Below are 27501 nucleotides of genomic sequence, written 5' to 3' on the forward strand. Positions count from 1 at the left end.
GAGAAGAGTGCCCCATGGTTCACAGAAGTGGTCCCCCTAATGATGGGGGTGGGGAGGAATTTTTTTAATTGAGGTAATATTCACATAAAATCAACCATTTCAGAATGAACACTTCAGGAGCTTTTAGTACATTCACAGTGCTCTGCAACCACCACCTCTATCTAGTCCTGAAATATTTTTATCACCCCAAAAGGAAACCCATAGCCATTAAGCAGTTGTTCCCCATTCCCCTCCCCTGAGCCCCTGGCAGCCACGAATCTGCTTTCTGTGTCAAGACAGAATATTTTGGGTATTTCATAAAGATGTGGCCTTTCGTGTCTATCTTCTTTCACTTAGCGTAATGTTTTCCAGATTCATCCACATTGTACCATGTGTCAGTGTTTCCTTCCTTTTTACAGCTGAATAATATTCCATTATATGGATACACGACGCTTGTTTATTCGAGTGTGGATTTTAAAGGAGCCTTTCCAAGGTCCTAGCAAGGCTGTGTGAGAAAGATAATGCTTCTAACATAAAGGCAGAACTCGGAAACCTCACCCTGTTGTGATCAAGAGAAATCCAGAGAAGAAACCTAACAATCTGGCTGGGATCAGAAGCTGAAAACTCAATGCCTACTTAAACGAGCGAGAAAGGCCAGGAGGCAGACAGCAGGGTCTGAAAGTATTCATCTTCAAAAATACTTCAAAACAAAACAAAACAAAACAAAAAACACTGCGTTGGCCAAACAGAACCTTCTGGTGGGCCGGTTTCAGTCCCTGCTGTGTCTGTAAGCCTGGCTGGGCTTCTGGAAGACTGTGGCACCAGCTCCAGCTTTGGTATTGTAATCTCCACTAATGTGAAAAAAAAAAAAAAAAAAAGGGTGTTAGCAAATTGAATTTACAGGCCTGGCAGAGAGGTGGGTGGGTTCCCAAACCTTAAATAATCCACAGTGTTACAGGTATGGGGTGTGCTGTAACCAGTCAGAGAGAGAAGGCTGAATGCTGACTCCGCTAAGGATTAAAAACAGCCTTAATGCCTGGCTGAGGGACAGTTTTGGAGATCTAGGTTTCTATCTCTGAGTCAGCTGATACAGAAATAGCTAATCCTTCACTTCCATCACATTTACAGGAGGTTTTAACTGCAGAATCTGGAATTGTGGGTGATAGTCTCAGAGGATGAGCGTGTAACTCGTGGAATCAGGAGTCTAACAAGCAAAAAGTGCACCCAATACTTTGTACTTCCCACTCCCCTGCCCTTAATCCTTGTTCTACTTTATAAGACATGATGAGCAAGTTAATCTCTTCCCACAGAGAGGCATTAAAATATTCAAAAACCCTTTTCCGCATTCTGTTATGTCTTCTCTTCTCCATGGAGAAGACCCTGCCTTAAGGCCTAATTTTGAGTCGCCTCTCCATCCTGATTACCGTTGTCCTGTGGGTGCATATCAGTCTGTCTCTTTTTCTAAAATACAAAGATGGGATCCAACCAGTCACTCATTCATTTCTGAATCAGGTAGTCTTTTAGGATGAGAGCTATTGACTGATGACATATGCAGACCCTAATCTTACAGGGGTCTTCATGAACAAATCATCTTTTCTTACCTTCATTTATCTAAGTTTATTGCTAACCTCCAACAAATCCTTTCCCTCTTTAATTTAAATGATATACTGCCAAAACCCAAACTTCTGCTTTTTTAAAATTTCTAATTATAGTTTCTTTCTCCCTTTTGATCCCTCCCCCACCCATCCACCCCCCACACACACTTATAAAAACCTGCTTTCCTGTATGCAGAATGCTGAAGCCATCTGTGGTTCAGCCTTATTTCAGAACAGATACGTCAATGGCATGGAGAGACCATCTAGTCTGATGCCCTCGCTTTACACACCATTTCCCCCTCTGAGAACCTCTGTCTGACCTTTTACCTTCCCTGCGCCTCTGCCTCTTTCACTTAATCTCACAACCTTCTGAGGCATCTGCGTCCACCTCATCCATTTCCCACGGTGACCTGTAACGCGCTTCCTGCCAAAGCCACTGCAATAAACAACTTCTGGTGGGTTCAGCGGCAACTCGGAGAGGACCAGAAATGCTCTCCCTAATAATTCCCGAAGCTGGGACCCCAACCCCACCACGTGGTGGTGGACACACCCTAAGATTGCCGAATCAAGCTGCAGACCCAGAGTCCCTCTACTGGGCTTTGAGAGCCATTGCACTTTACATTAGAAGGAAGTAATCTCATACAGAACCCATTAGGAACACCCAAGAACATCAGCAAACCAGAATCAGAGAGCCCCATCCCACAAGTGACAAAACTGGCCCTAGAATTAGAATTTTTAAGATATAATCTCCAAGACCATCCAAAGCCCACCTCGTTGTTATTCAGATGAAGCAGGTGGGACGGAGCAGAGCCCCAGCAGGGCTGCTTACTGTGGGCCCCTCCTCTCACCACCATGTTTTTAGGCCTCATTGTTCAACCCTACACCACCCCCCTGTCACTTAGCCAGTATCCAGTCCTAGGGGTTCCAGGCAACAAACCATAATGGAAAAGATATTCTAAAAACGAAGTCAGACAAACAAATGCCATCTGGGTACTCAGGAATCTAGCCATTTGCTGGCTCCTTTCCTTTTAGGGTTGATTACAAGAGCAGTGGCACCAGAGGGATAATATGTTCCTATTTTTCCCTCTAATCCAGGACACCTGTCCTTTCTTTGAGGAATGTGTAATATTTGGGGCTTCTTCTCAGCACATGACCAGCACCTGTTGCTCATGCCTTTCCAAATTGGCCTCTCCGATTTGGGGCTGGCCAACTGGACCCCCATCCACAAGAGAATGTGGGCAGCCGACTATGCTAAGTTTGAAGAGTCTGGAGTCTCTTAGAAATTAGCAGGTCAGGATAGTGCTCTCAAGCAGAATATATACATCATGACACCCCCTCCCCTTAAATGTGATAGCTCTGGTAGACTGTCGTAAGTCTTTGAAGAGAAAGGAAGGCTGGAGTTCACCACAGTCTGTCACTTTATTTCACCTCCACTGCCATTCATTCATTCAACAAATATTTATTGACCACCTGCTCTGTGTCACTCACTGCCAATCGTCCACTCATGTAATCACCCCACAAACATGTACGGGGCCTCTGCTGAGACCAAAGCCCCATGCTGGATGCCATAGGAGACCCAGCAATGAAGAAAGCTCAGCTCCCACCCAGAAGGAGCTCTTAATTTAGTGGGAGTGATAAATCCACAAGCTACTATGTTTTAAGACCATATTGCTGGGACAAAGAAAGATGGATCATAGAGGAGAGAGAAATCACTCCCAGCTGGCAGGTAAGAAGGGTCACAGGATGTCATGTAAGAGGTGGACCTCGAGGAAGGGCAGGGTTTGGACAGGCAGAATGCATGGGTGGTTGAATCGATGTGGCGGCAGAGATCTGAAAACCAGGGGGTCCTCCTGGCTGCTGTGCAGGGGAGTAAACAGAGGTGGAGGATGGGGAGAGACCCCAAATTCTAGTAGGTGTGAAAGGTCTGAGGCTTTGTTATTTTCCTGGCCCCTTAGGCTCTGAGGTTTGGCACCCCATCTGCAAACAGGCAGCCCGGGCAGAGAAGAAGTTAAAGGTAAGCAAGCTGGTGGTGATACCAAACCAGCTACTTCTAGCCACAGGCTGGGGGCACTGTGCTTTACTAGAGAGTCACTCTTAGTGTGTACACTTTCAAATGTGTGCCTGTATCCTTGGATTTCCTTAATAGTAACATCCACCTCATGGGGTTTTTGAAGGGATTAAGACATTGGATGTGAGAGCACTTTGAAAATGGTAAAGCACTGTATGAATGTGAGTTTTTAGTGTTTCTGGGGTGAGGCTATACCCTTCCCATTACTTACCAAGATGGTGACCTCTCTGAGGCACGTAGGCCATGGTTTTTCCCCAGCCGAAGGTCATTAATAACAGTGGTTAAAACTGTCACAGAAATGGACAGTTTGCAAGGCATCTTCACAGCCACTGTCTGATTTGATTTAACACCATTGGGCAGGTGGGTTAGGAATTGTGTCTTTGCTTTGCTTGTGAGAAAACCAAGGCCTTAAAGAGGGTGGTGACTTGCCCACAGTAATGCAGCCAGGCAGAAGCACAGACAGCGTCCCCAGGCACACGCTAGAGCAGCTGAGGACCTGTGTCCCTCTGAATGACTATGCTCTGACAAGTACTAGGAAGTCCTGTGAATCTGGGTTCTTGATCCAAGGACTGCAAGAGGGGTGGGGCACAGCTCCTGAGTCTTTGATGGTATGGAGGGGAGACCTGGGTTGTGTGCTGGGGTGTCTCTACACGCTGGCCCCCAGATATCAACTTGGCCCTTGGGACGCTATTAAAGTTACCTGCTAGAATCTCAACTAAAAACACATGTGTACAATTTCTGACCAGCTGGTTAAACATTATCCCCTTTGCCATCTCATCTGTTTCATTTGTGAAAGAGCTGGTCTATTGATGCATATTTTTTTTGAGCTGTGAGTTTTTTCCCCTGTTTCTTCCAAGGCCTCTCCCTTTAAAGGTCTAAGAAAACCTTATTGTCCTTTTCGTCCACAGTTTCCTTCTCTTTGTTGGCATTTCTCAAATTTCAGTTATCTCTCTACAACCCCGATGCTTTTTGCTGTATCTGTGTATCACTCGTATTACTATATGCTTCATTTTTTTCTTTACATCAACTCACTACTTTTTACTTCATCAAACTTATTTTAAAATAAAACTTTATATCACCCAGTGGAAAACCAGTATTATTTTTTATAAATAGAAGGTTAACCCTAAAATAAATTCATTGAAAATGAAATATTTCGTAACAATAACTCTTAGAAATTCTAGCTAAATCATGTTACCTGAACTCTCTTTATTTAAAAAAAGGGAGGGGCGGTGAGGTGTGGAAGGTGGAATTAGCAATTGTTATTGAAATGTATTAGGACCAAATTAAGACTTCCTCCTTGATCTAACCAAGGGACTGAAATAGAATTTTACATTTTATTCTCTCGCTCTGTGACTCAGTATTATCAAATTTTCTGCCAAAATTCATCTCCCCAGAGCCACACTAGTTCGCAATCTACAGTTTGGGAAACAGTGCTATATAGTCCAGCTTAGAATGCTTTAAGTTGCAGGATGAGAGGTCTGGGAGGGAATGTAGCAGTCCTTGAGACCAGCCCCTGCGTTTCACAGATCAGGAATTCAGGATCCCTAAAATCGCATAGTTTACCAGTGGGCCTTGATTTCCAATCTGTTTACTTTTTAACCACATCATGCTCTTAGATGCAGCAAGATAAACTTTGTGCTGTTCTGTTAAAGGAGCCATGAGTCCATCATTGCCATTGTCCAGAGAAAGATTTTTTAAGTCTCTCACTTAGGTTGATGTCATTTTGCAATGGATACACTATAAAAAGAATCAGTATGTTGTGCAATTACATGACGTTTAACCTACCTTTATGTTTTGTATAAACAAACTGCTAAGGAATGATGCTAACCAGTTTTATTCCTTTAAAGTAAATACATTATTGACTGGGATAAGCCAAAATGAAGAGCTTTATGAGTAGCTTCCTATCTAAAAGGCCAATTAAAAATATGTTAAAAAAAAATCCTGTTCAACAGCATAAAGTCCTGTGCATTTCCAATTTCATTCACAATCAGACATTGATTTAAAAGGCAGAAAATAAAGAGACAGTACAGAAACAGCCAGAGAGTGCTTTCAGCAGTATTGCTAATGTTCCCCGAAGAACTGCGTTCTTATAGCCCCGTCTCCCCGCTCCCCACAAGGTTGGAGATGCCGTCTCTCACCCTCTGTCTTCATCTCTCCCACAGCATAGGCGGACGTCTGAAACTTCCATCTCACCCCCTGGATCTAGCATCGGGTCACCCAACCGAGTCATCTGCGTATGTATCACTTTTCAGCCACCGAACAGCCTTGCTCATCCCCAGGCCTGTTAATTAAAGAGTCTCTAAGGACAGCCAAAGACAGCAGTCAGGTTTCCATCCAGCCAATGTCTAGTGTGTGCCTGTCATGTGCTAGACTCCATGCTAGGTCCTGAGGATGCAGTCGGGGACAGGGAAGACACGGACCCTCACGGAACCCACAGCCTTGTAAATAGTTACAGGGATAACATCAAGTTCAGTAGAAGCTCTGAAACCAATAATGATGTGCCTCTTCCCCCTGAGTCCTTGAGACCAGGGCAAAGTGAAATTTGGGTCAGAGTGGTGTTTGGAGTGGGTCTTGGGGGGGATGTTGATGTGGAGATAGTGGCGTGTGATAAAGAGGCAGACAGGAGGAAGAAGCCATACGAATGTGGAAACATGACTATAAAGGGTCTGCAAACATAAAGAAGAGCTTCCTAGTCATGTGAGAAGTCCAGGGATGGAGCAAACTACACGCATGTGTCTGAGTTCCCAGCCCCAGAGGCACTGAAACACAGAGACACTCCTCATTTGCAGGGATGTGGCAGAACGGACAAGAGTTGAGTCAGATGACCTCACAGGTCCCTTGGATATGTAATTTATTCATTCATTCATTAAGCAAATGCATCCTTGAATGTCTCCTCTGGGCTAAGTGCTGGGCTCTGGCGAGCTGCACCTGCCTGTCCTCATGACATTGACCCCATAAGTCCACGGATAATCAGATGCCATTCTAATAAGTGCCAGGGAGAAAAAGCGCAGGGTGCTCTGATGATGCTGCAGATGGACAGAGGGACCTGACAGTCTAGGACCAGTTGGGAGAAGAGTCCTGAGGAAGAAACAGATAAGCCCACGCCCGAGAGGTAAACAGAAGCTAGGTAAGGGAGGTGAGGAACGCAGAGCCGGAGAGGGCTGCAGTGAGCAGGGGAGGGGCCTGGCAGTCAGCAAACCTCTTGCAGCCTTTCTCATGTCAAAGGGCCATGAAGACCAGAAAGGAGGGAAGTGGTCCAGAGCAGGAAACCCACTCCTCATGAGAAGCTCTAGAGACAGTCCCCAAACAAGCCAGCTCTGAGTAGGCCCTGCCCACCATTGCTTCATCATTATTTCACTCCAGATCCACATTCAGTTTCGTCCTCGATCCCTGGATAAAGCCCATCGATGAGACTGTTTCCTTTCCTTTCTTCTTCTGTTCAAATGAAAAAAAGACGTAAGAGTTAGCATTGACTGCAACTTCAATATGGGTCAGCACGGCCATGTGGCTCCCACAAAAGAGAAGAGACTTTGATCACAGGCTGTCCTCATTGAAGATTCTAGTCCAGAACAAGAGAGATGACAGCTCCCCTGGTGCTGTGAATGGGGCCGGACCACAGTAGGATTAATGAGCTTAGTTTCAGAGCCTGCAGGGTGAGAAGGTTACTGGCAAACGTGCGCACGTCTCCAGAAGAGCGTTACCAGACATACACAGCTGCATAGAATGCCACTACCCCCCAGCTGGCCTCCCTGTGCTTCCGGGAAGCCACCTTAAATTTTGTGAATTAAGTTAGGCCCAGATGACGTTCACCCTGGCATTCTGGAGGAAGCTCGTAGAGTTGCCCCTGTGAGAAGCAGCCCCGCTACAGGTGAACAGCAGCAGCTGGAGACACCTGCCATTGTGCCCTTCAAATGGGGGCTTATCCACTGAGACCAGTTACCCCTGGCATATCCCAGCATTGGCCTCTGTCTCCCCTCCCGTATTCTGCTCTCACCTCCAGCTGCTCTGGGGAATGGCTGCCCCTGTCATGTGAGCCATGTTTTAAGTCAGACCGTTCCACACATGGTTTCCAAATTCAGGGAAGAATCCATCCGACCACTTTTGGGACATTTAGTAACAGGCAGAGAGATCCAGTATTGGTTCAGCGTTCATAAATATGGAGGTTTGGTATTAAAATAGAATGATCAGTGAACCTGGAGGGGGCAAGTTCTTTCAAACTTTGCTCCACTCCCCACTGACTGCTAGAATCATCTCCAGCCCAATGTGTTCTCTTCCTTCCTTCCTGGCTAATTACGTTAGGATGCCTCTGTTCCATCACTGTGCCTCCAGACCTAAGGCTCATTTATAACCCAGTAAACAAGGAAGTATAGGAAGAAATATAAATTTAGTGTTTTTGAGGTTTGGAGTAAAGTGCCCAGATAAATCTTGACAAGTTTGTAAGATGCCAAGAGCTCTCAAGGTCAAAATCTAACATCCCATGATAAAAGGCAGCAGTCAGTTCAGCAAGTGGACTCGCCTAATAAGGTTCCCTCTACCCACACCCCGCCAAATTGGTACAGTTGTGGGTGTCTGGCCTGGGCAGTCTCTGGCAGAAATGAGATGGCACACCTCAAAGGGTTTAAGTATGGAGGGAGTGTGTACAGAATTGTGGGCAGGGTCAGGGGACCCACAAGACCTAGTGCGGCATCCAGAGTCAGCAACAGCAGGAGGCTGTCACCACCCTAAGCCTAAAGGGAAGGGCTGGCCAGAGCTGCATCTGTGGCAGAGCAGCCGGGACGGGAGCCAAGTCCATCACGGCCGGGCAGGGCGGGTGCAAGGGAGACATGTACACAGCCCCACTCTCCACTCAGCCTGCAGGTGCCCCTCATTAGCCAAACCCAGCTGAAAGCCAGGGAGCCTGTGACACAGTCCGTGGGACCTCAGAGCTCAGACCAGGGCCAGGAGGAGTGGGCAGTGGGTCTCAGGTGAGCAGACAATGAACAGCATGGTGCCCAGACAGCAGTAGGATGGGATGGGGATGAAGGAGCGGAAGGGCCTTGGGAAGTGTTTAAAACATCAACAGTCCCAAGGTCTTTATGAAAGTTGCTCTCTCTATGGCAGTCTTGGCCCTGAGACTTACCTGGCCCCCCAGACACTGGGAGAACGTTATAGGATAATACAGTCTCCTTGGATTCTCTCTTAATCTACCTCATCTCAGGACCTTGTAAGCCACAGTGGTTTTGGGGGACAGATCCTGACTGACCATAGCAGAAACCGGGTGACCAGAAACAGAGGGAATGGCTGGAGGACGCAGATGTGGAAAGGACGTGGCTTCAGGAGCCACAAGATGGAAGCTGTCCTGAGCGGGGGAAGCTGTCTAAGTCCTTGTGGTTCTAGAGGGTTGAACTCAGGCCAAGGCAGGTGGTAGGTAGAGGCTCGCTTCAGTTCGATGCGAGGAGCGGCTCTCTGAGTGCAGCTCTCTGCCAGTTGTTAAGACGGTGAACTCGCCATCCTGGGAAGCCAGGAGAGGCCAGTGGAGGGGGCAGGCTCCCAGGCTAGACTGCCTGGGTTTGAATTCTGGTACAGCTACTTATTAGCTGTGACCTTGGGCGAGTTCACTGATTTCTCTGTGCCTGTTTCCTTATGCAAAAACGAGGATAATATTCGTATGGACTATTAGAGTTGGTGGTTGTATGGATTAACGGAGTTAAACCACATAAGGGACTTAGGATGGAGTCTGGCTCACAATAAGTGGTCAAGTGTTAGCTAGTGTTTTACTGCCGTGATTAATTCTGTCTTTACAACCTTCATCATCTTCTTCAAGGATGCTGTGAATGAAGATGCCCTCACTGTGTGGGGTTTGGAAGGCTGGATTCAGCCCTACTGGCTAAGCGGTACAAGTTGCAGAATCTTTTGAGCCTCAGTTCCCTCATCTGGAAAACAGGAATCATATTTTTTTAATTTACTTTTTATTTTATGTTGGAGTATAGTTGATCTGGAAAACAGGAATCATATTTTTTTAATTTACTTTTTATTTTATGTTGGAGTATAGTTGATTTACAATGTTGTGTCAGCTTCAGGTGTACAGGTGTACTGTAGCTAAGTCAGCTAAAGTGACTTAGCTATACAGACACATATATCCATCCTTTTTCACATTCTTTTCCCATATAGGTTATTACAGAATATTGAGTAGAGTTCCCTGTGGTATACAGCAGGTCCCTGTTGACTGTCAATTCCATGTATAGTAGTGTGTATATGTCAATCCCAAACTGCCGGTCTATTCCTCCCCGCTCCCACCTTTCCCCCTTGGCAGCCATAAGTCTGCTTTCTAAGTCTGTGAGTCCGTTTCTATTCTGCAAATAAATTCATCTGTATCATCCTTCTAGATTACACATATAAGTGATATCATGTGATATTTGTCTTTCTCTGTCTGACTTACTTCACTTAGTATGATAATCTCTAGGTCCATCCATGTTGCTGCAAATAGCATTATTTCACTCTTTTTTATGGCTGAGTAATAATTCCATTGTATATATGTACCACGTCTTCTTTATCCATTTCTCTGTCGATGGACATTTAGGTTGCTTCCATGTCTTGGCTCTTGTAAATAGTGCTGCAGTGAACATTGGGGTGCGTGTATCTTTTCGAATTATGGTTTTCTCCAGATATATGCCCAGGAGTAGGATTGCTGGGTCATATGGTAGCTCTATTTTTAGTTTTCTGAGGAACCTCCATACTGTTCTCCATAGAGCTGTACCAATTTACATTCCCACCAACAGTGTAGGTGGGTTCCCTTTTCTCCACACCTTTTCCGGCATTTATTGTTTGTAGACTTTTTGATGATGGCCATTCTGACTGGTAGAAGGTGACACCTCATTATAGTTTTGATTTACGTTTCTCTGATAATTAGTGATGTTGAGCACCTTTTCATGTGCTTTTTGGCCACCTGTATGTCTTCTTTGGAGAAATGTATATTTAGATTCTTCTGAATTTCATTCTTTTACATGTAGGTGTCCAGTTTTCCCAGCACCACTCATTGAAGAGACTGTCTTTTCTCCATTGTATATTCTTGCCTCCTTTGTCAATAGATTAATTGACCATAGGTGTGTGGGTTTATTTCTGGCATTTCTCTCCTGTCCCATTGATCTATATTTCTGTCTTTGTGCCAGTACCATACTGTTTTGCTGACTATAGCTTTGTAATATAGTCTGAAGTCAGGGAGCCTGATTCCTCCAGCTCCATTTTTCTTCCTCATAATTGTTTTGGCTATTTGGGGGTCTTTTGTGTTTCCATACAAATTTAAAAATTTTTTTGTCCTAAAAATTAAGAATAATATTGACACTTACTACACAGAGGCATACTGACATTTGGAGGAGATCATTCCTATACAGCACAGGACCTCACACATATGTTCTGTCAATGTGGTGTCAGTGTGAGCCCAGGTGGAATGAATGACCTGTCTTATTCTCACATTCTGCGAGTCTTCCATCCTAGCTGGAGAAGCTCATACCCTCTGTGCCTGGCTTTTGTTTCCTCTCCCCTTTTACGCTTATCTTTCTGCTTCTTTCCTGTCCATTTCCCTCTTCCTCAGGCTAAAGTGGATAATGAGATCCTTAATTACAAAGACCTGGCAGCTCTCCCCAAGGTTAAGTCCATCTACGAGGTACAACGCCCCGACCTCATTTCCTACGAGCCTCATTCCAGATACACGTCCGACGAGATGCTGGAGAGGTGTGGCTATGGAGAGGTACGGCATCTCGCCCTCTCTCTGGGGCTATTGGAGGAGAGGAGGGCCCTCAGGGTTCCCAGGCCCCTCCATCACAGAGACTTCAGCCTCCATAGTGTTGGCCCCCAGACTCTTTTAAACTGGTATTTATAGTCGACACTTAAAAATCAAGTGATTTCATCCAAAATCTGGCTTCTCTTGAAAAATCAGAACTGGTAACACTACACCAGTGTTTCCACCACCTAGAGATAGGGAGCAGCTCCCTCTGTAGGCAGGACATGGGCTCCCCAATTCTCCCTGATCCCCACTACTCTCTGAGAACCCCAACATAAAAGCCAAGAACCTGTGACCACTTATCACCTGAGGTGTTGTTTCTCTTACAGTGGAGAGATTTTATACATAGCCTACGGCTCTCATCCCCAGCTGTGCTCAGTGGCCACTTAGGTTTATACTCCCCAGTTAGGTAGGTTCTCTGGGTGCTGCCCCTGGCCTTAAGCCCCTGTGCTCAGAGCAAGAGACACTCTTATAAAAAGTACACATCAGAAGGCTTTTGAAATAATTAAATGGTTGCTGGACAAGAGAAAGTGTTTCCTGGAGAAGGCAGGGTGGCTGTTACCCTGGAGGTCCTGACAGTTTACATCCCAGGAGGTTTTCTCACCCCACCCCAGGCCCCTGAGCTGAGATCATTTGGAGCTTCAGAAGGAGCCCTGGCCTCATCCGTACTTCACCACTATCCCCTTCCTCTCTAAGGAGAATGGGGTTCCATTTGGTTTAAGAGCCCAATGCTGAGATTCTCTTAAGTTCTGGCCTCTGAAATGGACCAGGAAAAGGGGACCAAGTGTTTGGTAGAAGCTGATTCTCCTGAAGCCAGAGATGGCAAACTGGGGCCCATAGGCCACAGCCAGCCCCCAGATTTGTTTTGTTTCACCCACAGAGTATCTTTTTAAAATGTAAATTAGTTGTCAACATTTAAACATTAGGAGATTTCACATAAGAGTCTGCACTTCTGCCTTGTCTTGGAAACTTAAGAAGCTGTGTTAGCATGGGATGGACGGTCCAACCTGGCCTGGGTGCCCTGGAGCTGAGCGCCATCCCCTCTGCAGGCGGTGCCTTCCATCCCCAGCTTGCCCCCCACCACTGGCCCAACTCCTGCATTGATGACATCAGCCTGGCCCTTGCTTGGCCCTGCATTTGGGAGCCTTGCCCTGGGTCCTGTCCTTATGAGCCACAGAAGGGCGTGAACTGGTAGAGGCACAGGGAAGGGCCATGAACTGGCTCTGAGCTTGCGGTGGGGAAGCCTGGGCCCAGGTGAAGACCCTACCGCTTCTTCCCTGAGGGGCCCCGAGCCATCTCATCCCCTCTCTGGGCTGTGGTTTTTTCCATTTGTAAAAAGAGCATAGTCTCAAGGTTTCCTCCCACCCGTGAGCACTGCTGATATTCTGGGGAGCTGAGGCCGTTCTCTGGGGTGGGGGACAAGGGGCAGCTGCAGGCTTTTCTCTGCTCCCTGTAACCACTCTCTGTCCCTCCCTCTTGCCCTCCTCTCTCCTTTCACTCCTTCCATGGCTGCCTTCAAACTTCGCTTCCAAGTCGCTGGGGACCTTATCTCCCTACTCCCAGGTAATTAAACTGGTTCCAGGAGACCTTTTCTATAGTTGTGTCCTTTATGCTGACCAAGCAGACCCCCAATTTCCCCCCCACCCACCCACTGAAGCCCCTGAAGGTGCTCCCCCAATGCAAGCAGAGACAGGGAGACTTAGAAGCATGACCTGGAGGAAGTGGCAGTGGCTTAAAGGGTAGAGATGGCTGGGAGCGAACCTTTCTACCCAGAGATGGCCTCCCTGATGCTTCTGTGATCCTTGGCCAGGATTCCAGGGTCCTGACCCACGGGTTCCATTCAAGGGCATGTGAGTGATGGGTGAAGGCCCTGGAAAGTCTCTGCAGCCTTCCTCGGGCTGTGCATGTAACCCATGGAGGGGGTCTCTGTATTCAGAAGGGCAAAATGGCGCTTCAGCCCCTGGGATCCCAGATTCCATGTCACTTCCCCACCTGACTGCTGGACCCTTGGGCTATAGGTCCCCCTAATTGCAGATCTTGCTTATTATGGCCCTGCTTCCTCCCCCAGGACATCTATGAGAACCTGGACCTCCGGCAGAGACGGGCCTCCAGCCCAGGATACATCGACTCCCCCACCTACAGCCGGCAGGGCATGTCCCCCACCTTCTCCCGCTCTCCTCATCTCTATTACCGCTCCGGTAAGGAAGGGGGAAGCTCCCAAAGGGACAGGAAGAGCCAGGGGTGACAACACAGTGCCTAGATGTCCCCAGCTGCTGAGACAGCATGGGGTTTCCCTGGGTTATCTCCATTACAACATGGTCCTCTGGAGGCTCATGGCCACCCAGGCCTCACTGAGTCCCTGCAGATGCCACTGGCAGGGGAAGAAGAAGGGTACATGGTACTGAGATGCAGCAGGAAGGTGGGTGGCGTGCTGCTGCGGGGAGGGGAGTGGCAGGAAGCCCAGCCATCCTGGCTGGTAGAAAACGTCTCCATCCTCATCCTTTGTCCTGTCCCATCCAGAAGGCAGAACCAGAGGATCAGAAATGGGGAAGTGTCCTGGCCTTCACCTGAGGGCCACCCTGAGGTTAGGGATGAAGCAGGCAGAGCAATTAAGGGAGGGGCCCAGGTGGGGAGCTAAGAGGAGCAAGGATGCCTTCCTGAAGCTCAGTGCTGTTGACTCTTACAACCCACAAAATCTGACTTTGGGGTGAAGCAAGACAACAGGGTCAAGCCTGCTTCTGCAGACCCGGTGCATGAGAGCACAGCCCCCATCCCTGCTGTCATCACCTCACTGCTGCCGTAACCACCGCCACTGCATTAATGCCTGTTTTCTCTGTGCCTCTGCTCTCTCTGGGGACCACTGCCTGCGTGCTCCAGGGCCCGAGAGTGGCCGGAGCTCTCCATACCATAGCCAGTTAGATGTGAGGTCCTCCACTCCAACCTCTTACCAGGCTCCCAAGCACTTTCACATCCCAGGTAGGCTGCCAGCCCGGAATTCCTGGCATGGGTGCATGCTCTGTGGGGTCGCTGGGCGCCCTACACCGGCACCGATGAGAAACTGGGTGCTGGGGACCCTCCCTAACCAGTCACCCGCACTAACTGGCCTCCAGCTCCGACACACCCACTGGCCTTAGCCCACTCCCTAGACAGAACCAGCCTTGATGAGGACCACCAGGAAGCAGCCCAGGGAAGTGCCTTGAATGTCCAAGGGCTGTGATGGGACATGGCAGTAACTGTGCCGAAGGTCATGGGCTTTTGGGATTGAATCCTTGATTCTGCTGCTTATAAGCTTGTGACCTCAGACCAGCTACTTAGCTTCCTTGAGCCTATGTTGTTCCTTCTGGACAGCCAGGCACTGTTCTGGGTCCTGAAAGTGCAACTGTGCTCAAACCAGCCCAGATCCTTCAGGGTGTTTAAGTTCTAATGTGGGGAGAGAGCTAATAAATGAGTAAACAAATAAGTAAAAGGATAATTTCAGGAGATATAGGTGCTAAACATAATAAAACAGGGCACTGCAATAGAGTGATGGCGTGGGGGAGGCTGGGCTATGTGAGGTGGTCAGGGAGGGCTTCTTGGAGGAGGTGACAATGAAGCCAAAAGAGACCCTAGGGAAAAACATCCTGGGCAGAGGGAACAGCAAGTCCAAAGGCCCTGAAACACTGAGCCTGCAGCTGGCCAGCATGGCTGGAGGTGGTGAGCATGAGGTTGCCCCAGAAAGGTCCCATCCAGCCTACTGGGGAGGAGGGGGTGAGAGTGCTAACTGTGGCTGTGGGGTTCTGGGGACGCCCACGTGGAATGAGGCATGGCTGCTGGGTGGGCACCTTCCCGCATGGGGTCTTGCCGAGCACGCGCCTGCCTTATGCCTTCATGCCCACCATCCGAGCCCCAAGCCCCTGCCTCAGCCCCATTTGAATCCATCCATTCCTTTCCCCTCACCTTTCTTGGAACCTGATGGGATGAGGTTGGAAGCTCACCTTTGGAAGAGGAAGTCCACTGGGGGAAAGATGGGGGAGCCTCGGGAGAAGTTGCTAACCACCTCTCTCTTCTGGGACCCACTGACCAACTGGCTGTCTCCTTTTCTCCTGTCTTTCTCTCTCCTCCCCACTGTCCCTTCCCGGTCTGACTGGCAGCTGGAGAAAGTAACATCTACCGGAAACCCCCGATCTACAAACGGCATGGTATGGTCGGGGGCAGAGAGGGCGTGGCCAGGCAGGGGCGGGGCAGTTAATCTGTGCAGATGGCTCTGTAGGGCCACCAGAGGGACACATATAAGGCTGCAACTCGGCCCTTGTCGGCTGCCCCCAGTCACTCAGGGTGGCCTTGGGGAGGGGGTTGGTGTCATTTCAAAACGGCAAGGAAGGCCTTGTACATCCTTTCCCACCATCTCCTCACTACCCCCCTTGCCCTGCTATCTGCTATCCTAAAGCCCATGGTCAGAGAAACCCTTGTCAAATGCGTGTAGCCCTGGGAGAATGACACTCCAAGGCGCTGGTGCTCAAACTTGGACGTTCGTTAGAATCATGTGGAATGCATACAGATTCCTGGGCCCACCCCAGACTTAATGAATCCAAATTTTGTATTTGTTACGGTTTCTCCAGGTGATTCTAATGTCCAGCCCAGCTTGGGAACCACTGCTCTAAACTGTTCTCAGTCACCATGTCCTGAGAGTAGATGGAGGACTGGAGAGGGGATACGGATGAGAAAGGAGCTGAGGGTGCCTTCATTCATTCATCCATATAGTGTTTCTTACAGAACTGTCTGTGGGCCAACTGCACCCAAGAGATTTATTTAAAAAACAGATACCTTGGCCCCCTCCCCTGCCCTAGACTTCCTTAATTAGAAATACTAAGAGTTTGCCCTACGAATCTGCCCTGTAACCAGTTCCATTCACAATTCCTACCTGTGCTCCCTGTGGGAGCCACCACTGAGACCTGTTCATTCTTGCAAAAGCACTCAGTTGAATGAGCACTCCCCTTCCTCTGAGGATGCAGAGGCACAGCTGCCACCCTTTATCACCCTTAGGCACCTATGGGTGCCTATGGGATCACAGGGGGAACACAGAATTGGACGAGCATGGAGACAGGCAGAAGCAGCCCTGTACTGGGATCTAAACTCACTGGGCTGATGGAGGAGGTGGTACAAGTATAAACAGTGGCTCTGGGTGCTTACGATCTGACAATTTAGACAAACATCCTCGACTTCAGAGCAGACTGGGTTGGGGTCCAGGTGAGTCCTGAGCAGTGCACATCTACCTGTGGCTGTGGAGGACACGCCATGTACCCCAGTGGTCACAGAAAGGCACCAACCCTGAGAAAGGTAGTTTAACTTTACATCCAGAAAAGGCCCCCAGGTCCCAAGCCCCTCAGGACTGTGTGGAATTTTGTAGGTGGGCCTGAGGGGCAGCACCAAAGCAGGCTCAGGAGGAGTCTGGGCTAGAGGTGGATTGTGCAGATAAGAGGGTGGATGAAACGGCTGGAGTGGGAGGGGCTGCACAGGACCCACATCAAAGAGGATTTGCAAGCTTTGGGAGCAAGTGCTGCTGGCTGGCTGAGAGCCATCCCAGGACCCTCTGCTGCTCTGGCTCCACGGAGCCTAGGGCTTGTCCCTGTAGCTTCTCCCTCCTGAGAAATAATCAGGGGCCCCATCTCCTTTCCCCAGCCCTCTCTCTGCCCTGGTCAGCTTCTCATCAGTCTTGGGCGTGATAGTCATTGCCCTGGAAGGTTTTGTGCCTACAGTGGGTTTGATGGTCACCCCCATGTTGTGGACTTCAGGGGGAGGCTTAGAGCTGGATGACACCTCAGCCAGCAGACCAGTTCTGATATAGACAAGGAAACTGAGGTGGAGAGGAGCACGATTTGCCCAGTGCTACAGCTGAGTTAAGTGGCAGAACTGGAACCAGAACCCAGCGTTGCTGACTCCCTGGCCAGTGCTCCTTCCCTCAGGCCATCTAGTCTCCCCCAAGCAGGATGTGTCATTTCAGTATGAGGAGAAAGGTGACCTGACTCAACATGCAGCAGGCCCTGCTTGGCGATCCCACCCAAGATGTGGCTCGAATCCACAAGGCTGGCTTCTAGAGGGTGAGGAAGGACTCACCTGGGACCTGTCTAATCTTACTTAAAGGAGCCACGGCCTTAGTGTTCACTTAGGAGAGTCTGTGGAATTGGTAGAAGGAGCCCTGAGCTGGGGTCTGATCCAGTTCTGGTCTAACTTGCTGTGTGGTCTGAGCAAGACCCTTCCCCTCTCAGGTGTTCAGATTCCCAACCATAAAATGAGAGGCTTGGCCTCAGTGCTTTTCCAGCTCCGATGCTCCGCGTCCCAGACCCTGGCCTGGACGTGGCCTCACTCCCCAGGGCTGGAGCCTGGCTGAGACAAGGGAGAGTATGTCCAGGACACTCTTCTAGGACATTCTGCCTCCCTGAAGCTCTCTCTTTGGGTCCTTTGCAGGTGATTTGTCGACAGCAACCAAGAGCAAAACAAGTGAAGACATCAGTCAGGCCTCCAAGTACAGTCCAGCCTACTCGCCAGACCCCTACTATGCTGCGGAGTCTGAGTACTGGACCTACCACGGGTCCCCCAAAGGTATCACCCCTCACAGGGGAGCCAGGACCAGAGCCCCGTCACCTGCGCCAGGGACACAGGGCCAGCACAGACAGTTGCCCACCCCTTCACACGATAGTTCATTTATTCATTCAGCAAACAGGTACTAAGGGCAGCCATGGGCCCTAGGGAGATACTAGGAAGCAAACCAGATCAGGTCCTTGCCCTTGTGTATGAGACATCGGCCCCAACTGAAGAGGGAGGTGAGGTACAGGAGGTAGAAGCGCTGATGGTAGGGGCATGCTGTCCAGTCTGGAAGATGACAAAAGCTGCTCAGATGCAGAGCCTCAGCTACCACAGGAAGGGTGAGGAGCAGGTAAGCCAGCAGAGTGTTGAAATGCACCTGCAAAGACCCAAGATGGGAGGGTAGGCTCCACTGGAGAAGGGAATGGCTGTCAGCTCAAGCTTGAGCTCAGAGAGGGAGGGGAGGGGGTGGGGGATGAGAGGCCAGATCCCACAGGGCCTTGTGGGTTGAGGTCAGGATTTTGGTCTTTATCCAAAATAGGAGGAAGTTGTTTAAAGTGGTGACATGATCAGATTTGTGTTTTTAAGAGACCACTTTGGCTGTAGGTGGAAAATGGTTTGGAGAACGGAAGAGAGAGGATGTTGGGAGATGGAAGTCTCTCACGGGCACCCTGGCAAGGGGTCCTAATGGTCCTCAAGGTGCCATCCCACCTAACCAGACATCCCAGGCTGTTTCTTTTAAGTATGTGGAGGAGTTGTCAGCAAGTGCCACTTTGATTCAACACATACCTTTAGTAATGAATGTCCATTTTGAACGAAGCTTCATGGGAGCTCAGAGATGAGCCTGTGCCACCCTCAAAGAATTCTCCACTTAGAAAAGGGATAAGACACAAGCACAACTATAACCCAAAGTGGACAGTCATCAGTGCCCATGGGAGATAGTGTTCAGAGGCTGCTCAGGCAAGAGACCAGACCCAACAGGCATGAGGGGGGAGAGGGGAATCTTAGATGAGACTATTTCAATCACACACACACACACACACACACACACACACACACACACACACACACACACACACACACACACACACACACACACACACACACACACACACTAAGCCAAAACAGGGATTTTCTGGGTCATGTGACTGAAAGTTTTTGAGGCATAGCTAGATCTAGAGGTAGATGGTCATCATCAGGACTTGACCTGTCCTGTGGGTTAGGTGGCTCCAGTCTCAGGCTGATTCTGCCCTTATCATGGGAAGACGAGTTCTGGCAGGTCCAGATTACCTCCCATCCTTGGCAGAAAGAGGGCTTTTTCTCCTACCTGCGGCAGGAAAAGTCCCAACGTTGAGGTTTATTAGATCTGTCTGGGCAGTCAGCTTCACCTGCACTTTCCAGCCCAAGAATGGGAAGGGATGCTGGCCATCTCAGTATAGGGAGACCCATGGTGGAGGCAGTTCACCAAAGTGCACCTGTGCGGGGTCACTCAGCTAGAAAGTGGTGGAGCCAAGAGGAAACCCCCACCTGTCAAGGCTGTACTGCCCCCCTATGCCCTCTCGCCTGAGCAGGCTGAGTGGAGCATGGGCGGGAGCTGATCCTAGCTGTCTTTTGGCAGTGCCCCGAGCCAGAAGGTTCTCGTCTGGAGGAGAGGAGGACGATTTTGACCGCAGCATGCACAAGGTAAGCAGGCCACACCACTGAATGAGATGCTTAGATGGTATGTTACTGAGGATTTTTTCATTTGGGAGGGACAGAAACCAAATCCAAACTCACTCATGATAGAAAAGAGAAATGCAAAACTTGGCAAAACTGGAAAGTCAACTGGTAGGATTAGCTGCAGGTACAACTTGATCCAGCTGCTAAACAAATTGCCACAGGGAAATTCTGTCTCTCTGCTCTTATGCTGGATTGCCTCTGCACTGGCCTCATGCTCAAGCAGGTTCTTCTCACGTTGTGGTCAGTGGATGCCAGTGACTTGCGCGTCACTGCTGGGGATGGAAGGCGGTGCAGCTGCTGAGAAAGAGTTTGTGGTCCCGCAAAAAGTTACCACATAGAACTACCACAGAAACTGTCGACTGAAAAAAACAAACAAACCGCACAACCCAGAAGCTGAGAACTATGTTTTATTCAGCAGACATACTGAGAACCTCAGCCCAGGAGACAGCCTCTCAGATAGCTCTGAGAGAGTGTTCCAAAGAGGTAAGGGAGGAGCCAGGAATATGTAGGAGTTTTTGCAAAAATAAAATCAGGAAGTCGAACATCACAAGATTGCTGCTAATTAATGAAAAAACAGACATCTACAGTTAATGAATTCAGTGCTTTTCTATGTATGGGAAGGTGCAAGGCCCTTGGCTCACTGAAATCATTCCTTTAATATGCACCTTAACTATCTAGGGCCCGTATCCTGTTTTTCTCCATTCTGAGTCCCCTCAGGCTGCACCATTGGTGGTGGCTGCAGAGGCTGATGGCTTCATGGCTTGTTTACTGATACGGCAGGTGACAGTCTTTGCTCACAGTGCTTCCTCTTGGCCATAAATTCAACCAATATTTGGGAGGCATTTCATGACTAATTTTGTCCCTCAGGGCTAGGAAGGCTCATCCCTTGATCACGTGAAGATTCTGTTGCTAGGCCACTCAATGTGCTGATTTGTTGTGGATTAGACCCTGTTGATAATCTAAAATTCTCTGGATCACCTGTCTTATTAGTCTGTTGTGATCCAGGAAATGTTTTCCCTCATTGCTTCTTCCCAGATCTAGAATTGCACTATTACAATTATTCTATGTAGAGTTATGTACATGATCAACTAACTCGAGACATCATTAATTTTGCTGGAGGCTTGGTTACACTTCGCTAATGTAAGAGATAACAATCTCATAAAACAGACAGGACATAAGTAGCACAGCCAGTAACATTAATAAACTGATACTGCAGCAGAGAGAGGCACAAGGCGTAAATAATTTGCAAATGCCAAGAGAGAACAAACTAAAACAGTGATTAGTATAACTAGTTGTAATCTGGTCAAAATAAGCCATCAAGTCCACAGGGGAGCCAACTGGAGAAGCCAAATTCTGGAGGAATCAGGTAGAGAGAAAAAGATAAATGTTTCATCTTCGTTTACAAAGGTATACTTTATCAACTTGTTGAAGGTCATAGTTAGCGTAAGAGGAAAGGTTTTCTGGAAAACAGAGATTAAAAACCAGTATATTTCAGAAAAAAGTCATAAAATTATATGTTCATCAGTTCATTCAGTCCATGTAATTAATTCCTGTTCATCTAGATGAAGTTGTCAGGTTTTCCATTAGTCTTTTAAAATTTCTTACCCAGTTCAGAAGTAAGATCTAAAAGTTATCAAAAACTTGTATTTATCAAAAGTGCTTTTTATGAATCTTCACTAAGATCTTCATATATAAAAGCATCAGAGTAAAACAATGATTGTGTATAAACAACAAGACTTAAAATGGCATGGTTAAAGATCTGATTGATTATAATGTAATTGACAAGAAACTTGGATATTTCTGTGACATACAACATCCTAAGATAACACCTAGAATTATGACTGATAACCTTATACCAGGACATACCAGATTTTTAGGAATTCCATATAAATTTTGGAATATCTGTATTAATGACATTTACCCATACCATATAACCTAAGAAGGTTTATCTCCAATCACTTGACAGTGCTTCTCAAGTAATTTAACATATCAAATTAGCCTAATTAGCTTAACGTTTCTCTCTGAGATGTCGCAGGGTTTCTTTGAAGCATCCCAGAGTTATCTGGAAGTCAAAAGAACTTCAGTTAGAATTTGTTATTTGGGAAGTTTTGTCAAAAATATCAAAAAGGTTTCAAAACACTTGGTCAAATAGGATCATAGGTCACTGTGAAACAATACTTATTCACTTAAAGTGACAAAAGATTTCGGGCTTCCCTGGTGGCACAGGGGTTCAGAGTCCACCTGCCGATGCAGGGGACACAGGTTCGTGCCCCGGTCCGGGAAGATCCCACATGCCGCGGAGCGGCCGGGCCCGTGAGCCATGGCCGCTGAGCCTGCGCGTCCGGAGCCTGTGCTCCGCAACAGGAGAGGCCACAACAGTGAGAGGCCCGCATACCGAGAAAAAAAAAAAAAAAAAGATTTCAAAAACAAAGATGACTTACAAAATCTGTTTTCAAAAGCAGTATTTCAAGATAACTTTGTTCTCTTAACAGAGGAACCAAATCCAGTCTTGCACCAGCCTACTTTCAATAGTAATATCCACTTACCTAATTAAATTTAATCCAATCCCAGCCTGACCATGTACAAAACTCCTTTTCAGGGCTCCCTTTTTACAAACCTTCCACAACTTTCTCTGTTCCTGTTAGTCTGTCCCTTATTTTTCCATCCAGAAACAACCAGCTCTAGGACAAAATCATTCTTTCCACTTAACAAAATGCACTTCCATTCTTCATACCTTCTTTTGCTGAAAAAAACACACCCTACTTTCCTTGCATACTGAAATGTTTCCCTTATTATCTTTAGTAGCTTTAATTACATATTATAATTTTAACCCTTAAAAACGTTAATCTCTAGTGAAAACTGACAAGTAGCAAGTAATTGTGAACTGTTTGTCATACCAGCATTCCTGATTGGCATATCACTTAACCTCTAGAAACATACATCTTCTCATAGCATAATTTCTTTCCTCAATGTGGTACAAGAGTTGTGTCTAGTGAACCCAAACATCTTTAGTTTCCTTCTTGTAAGGAGACAAAAGTAGGTAAATTTAGACCTGTTTAGCAAATAATGTTTGAGTATTTTATCTTATTTGAAGTGACCTGGATAGTCAGTGGATTCCCATTACTTAAATTAATTTAGCAAGGGCTGAGGAATCAGGATGGCAGAGGAACAGGACATGGAGCTCACCTCTTCCCACAGATGCATCAAAAATACATCTACAAGTGGAACAATTCACAGAGAAAATCTGAACACTGGCCTCAGACTTCTGAGAGGGCAAGAAAACCTCCACATAACCAGATAAGACAAAAGAAAAGAAAGACAGAAAGGAATCACGACAGGACCTGCGCCCCAGGGAGGGAGCTGTGAAAGAGGAAAGGCTCCCACACCCTGGGAGGTTCCCTCACCCGTGGGGAGATCAGCCTGGACAGAGGGGGAGCGTCAGAGCCTCGGACGAGAGGGCAGCAACCAGTCTGTGGAAGGCAAAACGGACAGTGACCTGCACAGATGGTCAGTACTGCCGCCCTGTGCTCCCCAGCCTGAGGCCCTCGTCCACCACATGGGCAGGGGCTGGGTGCTGAAGCCTGGGCTTTGGAGGTCAGACCCAGGGAGAGGACCAGGATTGGCTATGCGGAGAGAGCCTGAAGAGGGTGGAGTGTGGCAACTGAGGGTGCACTCGGAAGAAGCCTGGGACCACTATGGAGGCAAGGTACCATTGTTGGGGGGCATGCAAGGAGAGGGGTGGGACCACCATAGGAGCTTCTTTCCCTGTGCGCACGTTCTCAGGCAACAGGACACCACCTACATGAGCTCTAGGGGTGGGCGCGAGCCACCACTGCCATCGTGGCTCCAGAGGCAGGCACGGGCAGCCGCCATCAATAAGAGAGCCGTGAGCAGGCGCCAAGTGCTGTCCCCACTGTCGCAGGAGTGCGCGGGCCACCACCGCAAATACGAGACCCGCGAGCAGCCACCAAGCACTGTCCCTGCTATCGGGAGTGTGTGGGCCACTGCCACCATTAAGAGACCCACGAGCAGGTACCAATCACTGCACCCAATGTCCGGGGAGCACGTACAGGCCATGAGCAAGCTCCAGTCACTGTCCCTGCTGTCCTGGGAGTGTGCGGGCCACCGCTGCTACTAAGAGATCCGGGAGCAGGCGCCAGTCCCACCCCCACCATCCAGAGAGTACGCACAGGCAGCGAGCAGCCACCAGTCATGGTCCCTGCTGTCCCCGGGAGTGCGTGGGCCATCACTGCTGCTAAGAGACACAGGAGCAGACAACAATCTCTGCCCCTACTGGCCTGGGGGCACATGGGCCACTGCTGCTGCTGGGAGACCCGCAAGTAGGCGCCAATTGCTGCTCCTGCCATACCAGGAGTGTGCACAGGCTGCCACACATCCACACACCATTTGAAAGGAATAATGGCCAGCACACACTAAGGAAAGAGGCAGAAAGCATCCAAACTCAAAGCATCTCAATTCCGGACAAGATGGCGGAGTAGAAGGACTTGAGCTCACCTCCTCTCACAGAAACACCAAAATCACAACTAACTGCTGAACAACCATTGACAAAAAAGATTGGAACCTATCAAAAAAGGTATTTTACACCCAAAGAGAAAGACGAGGCCACAATGAGATGGTAGGAGGGGCGCTTTTGCGATATAATCAAATCCCATGCCTGCCGGGTGGGTGACCTACAGACTGGAAAATAATTGTATTGCAGAGGTTCTCCCACAGGAGTGAGAGTTCTGAGCCCAACGTCAGGGTCCCCACCCTGAGGGTCTGGCATTGGGAGGAGGAGCCCCCAGAGCATTTGGCTTTGAAGGCCAGCAGTTCTTGATTGCAGGAGCTCCACGGACAAGGGGAAGCAGATCCCACTCTTGGAGGGACCCAGCACAAAGCAGTGACTCCACAGGAGCCTGGACTAGACCTACTTGCGGATCTTGGAGGGTCTCCAGGGAAGGTGGAGGTCAGCTGTGGCTCACCGTGGGGGCAGGGACAGTGGCGGCAAAGGCCCCAGGGAATACCGATTGGCATGAGTTCTCAGGGAGGGCACAATTTTGGCACCGAGACCTGGCCCCACCCAACAGCCTGTAGGCTCCAGTCCTGGAACACCTCAGGCTAAACAACAACAAGCAGGGCGGGGGACACAGCCCCACCAATCAACAGACAGGCTGCCTAAAGCTGTACTGAGCTCACAGCCACCTCTAAACATACGCCTTGACGTGGCCCTGCCCACCAGAGAGACAGGACCCAGATCCACCCACCGGTGGGCAGGCACCAGTTCCTCCCACCAGGAAGCCTGCACAAGCCCCTGGACCAACCTCACCCGCCAGGGGGCAGACACCAGAAGCAAGAGGAAATACAATCCTGCAGCGTATGGAAAGGAGACCACAAACACAGAAATTTAGAAAAAATGAGATGGCAGAGAAATATGTTCCAGACGAAGGAACAAGATAAAAACCCAGAAGAACAACAAAGTGAAGTGGAGATAGGCAATCTACCTGAAAAAGAATTCAGAGTAATGACAGTAAAGATGATCCAATATCTCGGAAAAAGAATGGAGGCACAGACTGAGAATACAAGAAATGTTTAAAAAAGAGCTAGAAGATCTAAAGAACAAAGAAACAGAGATGAACAATACAATAACTGAAGTGAAAAACATACAAGAAGGAATGAGAAGCAGAATAAACAAGGCAGAAGAATGAATAAGTGGAAGAGAGAGTGGTGGAAGTCATTGCTGTGGAACAGAATAAAGAAAAAAGAATGAAAAGAAATGAGGGTAGTCTCAGACACCTCTGGGACAACATTAAATGCACAAACATTCACATTATAGGGGTCCCAGAGGGGAAGAGAGAGAGAAAGTGCCTGAGAAAATATTGGAAGAGATTATCACTGAAAACTTCCCTAACATGGGGAAGGAAACACTCAATGAAGTCCAGGAAATGCAGAGAGTCCCATACAGGATAAACTCAAGGAGGAACACGCCGAGACACACATTAATCAAACTGACAAAAGTTAAAGACAAAGAGAAAATAGAAAAAACAACAAGGGAGAAGCAACAAATAACATACAAGGGAATCCCCATAAGGTTAACAGCTGATTTTTCAGCAGAAACTCTGCAGGCCAGAAGGGAGTGGCATGATACATTTAAAGTGATGAAAGGGGAAACCTATAACCAAATTACTCTACCCAGCAAGGCTCCCATTCAGATTCGATGGAGAAATCAAAAGCTTTACAGAGAAGCAAAAGCTAAGAGAATTCAGCACCATGAAACCAGCTTTACAACAAATGCTAAAGGAACTTCTCTAGGCAGAAAAGAAGAGGCCACAACTAGAAACAAGCAACTTATGAATGGGAAAACTCACCAATAAAGGCAAACATACACTAAAGGTAGGAAATCAGCCACACACAAATATGATATCAAAACCAGCAATCTTGAGGAGAGTACAATTGCAGGATATTGGAAATTCATTTCAAATTAAGAGACCAGCCACTTAAAAAATCTTGTATATGTATATAGACTGCTACATCAAAACCTCATGGGAGCTGCAAACCAAAAATCTACAATAGATATACAAATAAAAATTGAAAAGGAATCCAAACACAACACTAAAGAGAGTCATCAAATCACAAAAGAGAACAAAAGAGGAAGGGAAGAAAAAAGACCTACAAAAACAAACCCAAAAGCAGCCACATAGCACAGATAGATCAGCTCAGTGCTTTGTGACCACCTAGAGGGGCGGGATAGGGAGGGTGGGAGGGAAATGCAAGAGGGAGGAGATATGGGGATATATGTATATGTATAGCTGATTCACTTTGGTATAAAGCAGAAACTAACACATGGTTGTAAAAAAATTATACTCCAATAAAGATGTTAAAAAAAAAATACCCAAAACAATTAACAAAATGGCAGTAAGAGCATACATATCGATAGTTACCTTAAATGTAAATGGATTAAATGCTCCAGCCAAAAGACACAGGCTGGCTGAACTGATACAAAAACAAGAGCCACATATATACGTCTACAAGAGACCCACTTCAGACCTCAGGACACATATAGACTGAAAGTGAGGGGATGGAAAAAGGTATTCCATGGAAATAGAAATCAAAAGAGAGCTGAAGTCGTGATACTCAGACAACACAGACTTTAAAATAAAGACTGCTGCAAGAGACAAAGAAGTATGCTACATAATGATCAATGAATCAATCCAAGAGGAAGATATAATAACTGAAAATATATATGCACCCAACATAGGAGCACTTAAATATATAAGGCAGATGCTAACAGGCATAAAAGGAGAAATTGACAGTAACAAAATAATAGTGAGGGATTTTAACACTCCACTTACATCAATGGACAGCTCATCCAGACAGAAAATCAGTAAGGAAACACAGCCTTAAATGACACACTACACCAGATGGACTTAACTGATATTTATAGAACATTCCATCCAAAAGCAGCAGAGTATACATTCTTCTCAAGTGCACATGGAACATTCTCCAGGATAGATCATATCCTGGGCCAGAAATCAAGCCTCAGTAAATTTAAGAAAACTGAAATCATATCAAGCATCTTTTCTGACTACAACACTATGAGACTAGAAATCAGTTACAGGAAAAAATCCTGTAAAAAACACAAACACGTGGAGTAATGAACATGAAAACAAAAATAAACAAGTGGAACCTAATTAAACTTAAAAGCTTTTGCACAGCAAAGGAAACCATAAACAAAATGAAGACAACCCACACAATGGAAGAAAATATTTGCAAATCAAGTGGCTGATAAGGGATTAATCTCCAAAATATACAAACAGCTCATG

At 47.6% G+C, this 27501-nt stretch overlaps 1 protein-coding gene across 3 annotated transcripts in view; it reads left to right on the top strand.

Annotated features, from left to right (window-relative positions):
* ABLIM3 (actin binding LIM protein family member 3) overlaps positions 1–27501 on the top strand; it is a 103783-nt gene that overhangs the window by 57982 nt on the left and 18300 nt on the right. For 2 of the 3 annotated variants that reach the window (XM_029216075.1, XM_029216077.1), the window contains 6 exons: positions 3530–3588; positions 5805–5876; positions 13470–13599; positions 15532–15579; positions 17846–17980; positions 19581–19645. In XM_029216075.1, coding sequence (XP_029071908.1) covers positions 3530–3588; positions 5805–5876; positions 13470–13599; positions 15532–15579; positions 17846–17980; positions 19581–19645 — 509 coding nt within the window. The remainder of the gene's footprint in view (positions 1–3529; positions 3589–5804; positions 5877–13469; positions 13600–15531; positions 15580–17845; positions 17981–19580; positions 19646–27501) is intronic. The other variant, XM_029216078.1, reaches the window with a different exon arrangement.

This window comes from Monodon monoceros, unplaced genomic scaffold (genome assembly GCF_005190385.1).
Source record: "Monodon monoceros isolate NGI ecotype Baffin Bay Population unplaced genomic scaffold, NGI_Narwhal_1 Super_Scaffold_12, whole genome shotgun sequence".
Taxonomy (NCBI): Eukaryota; Metazoa; Chordata; class Mammalia; order Artiodactyla; family Monodontidae; genus Monodon; species Monodon monoceros.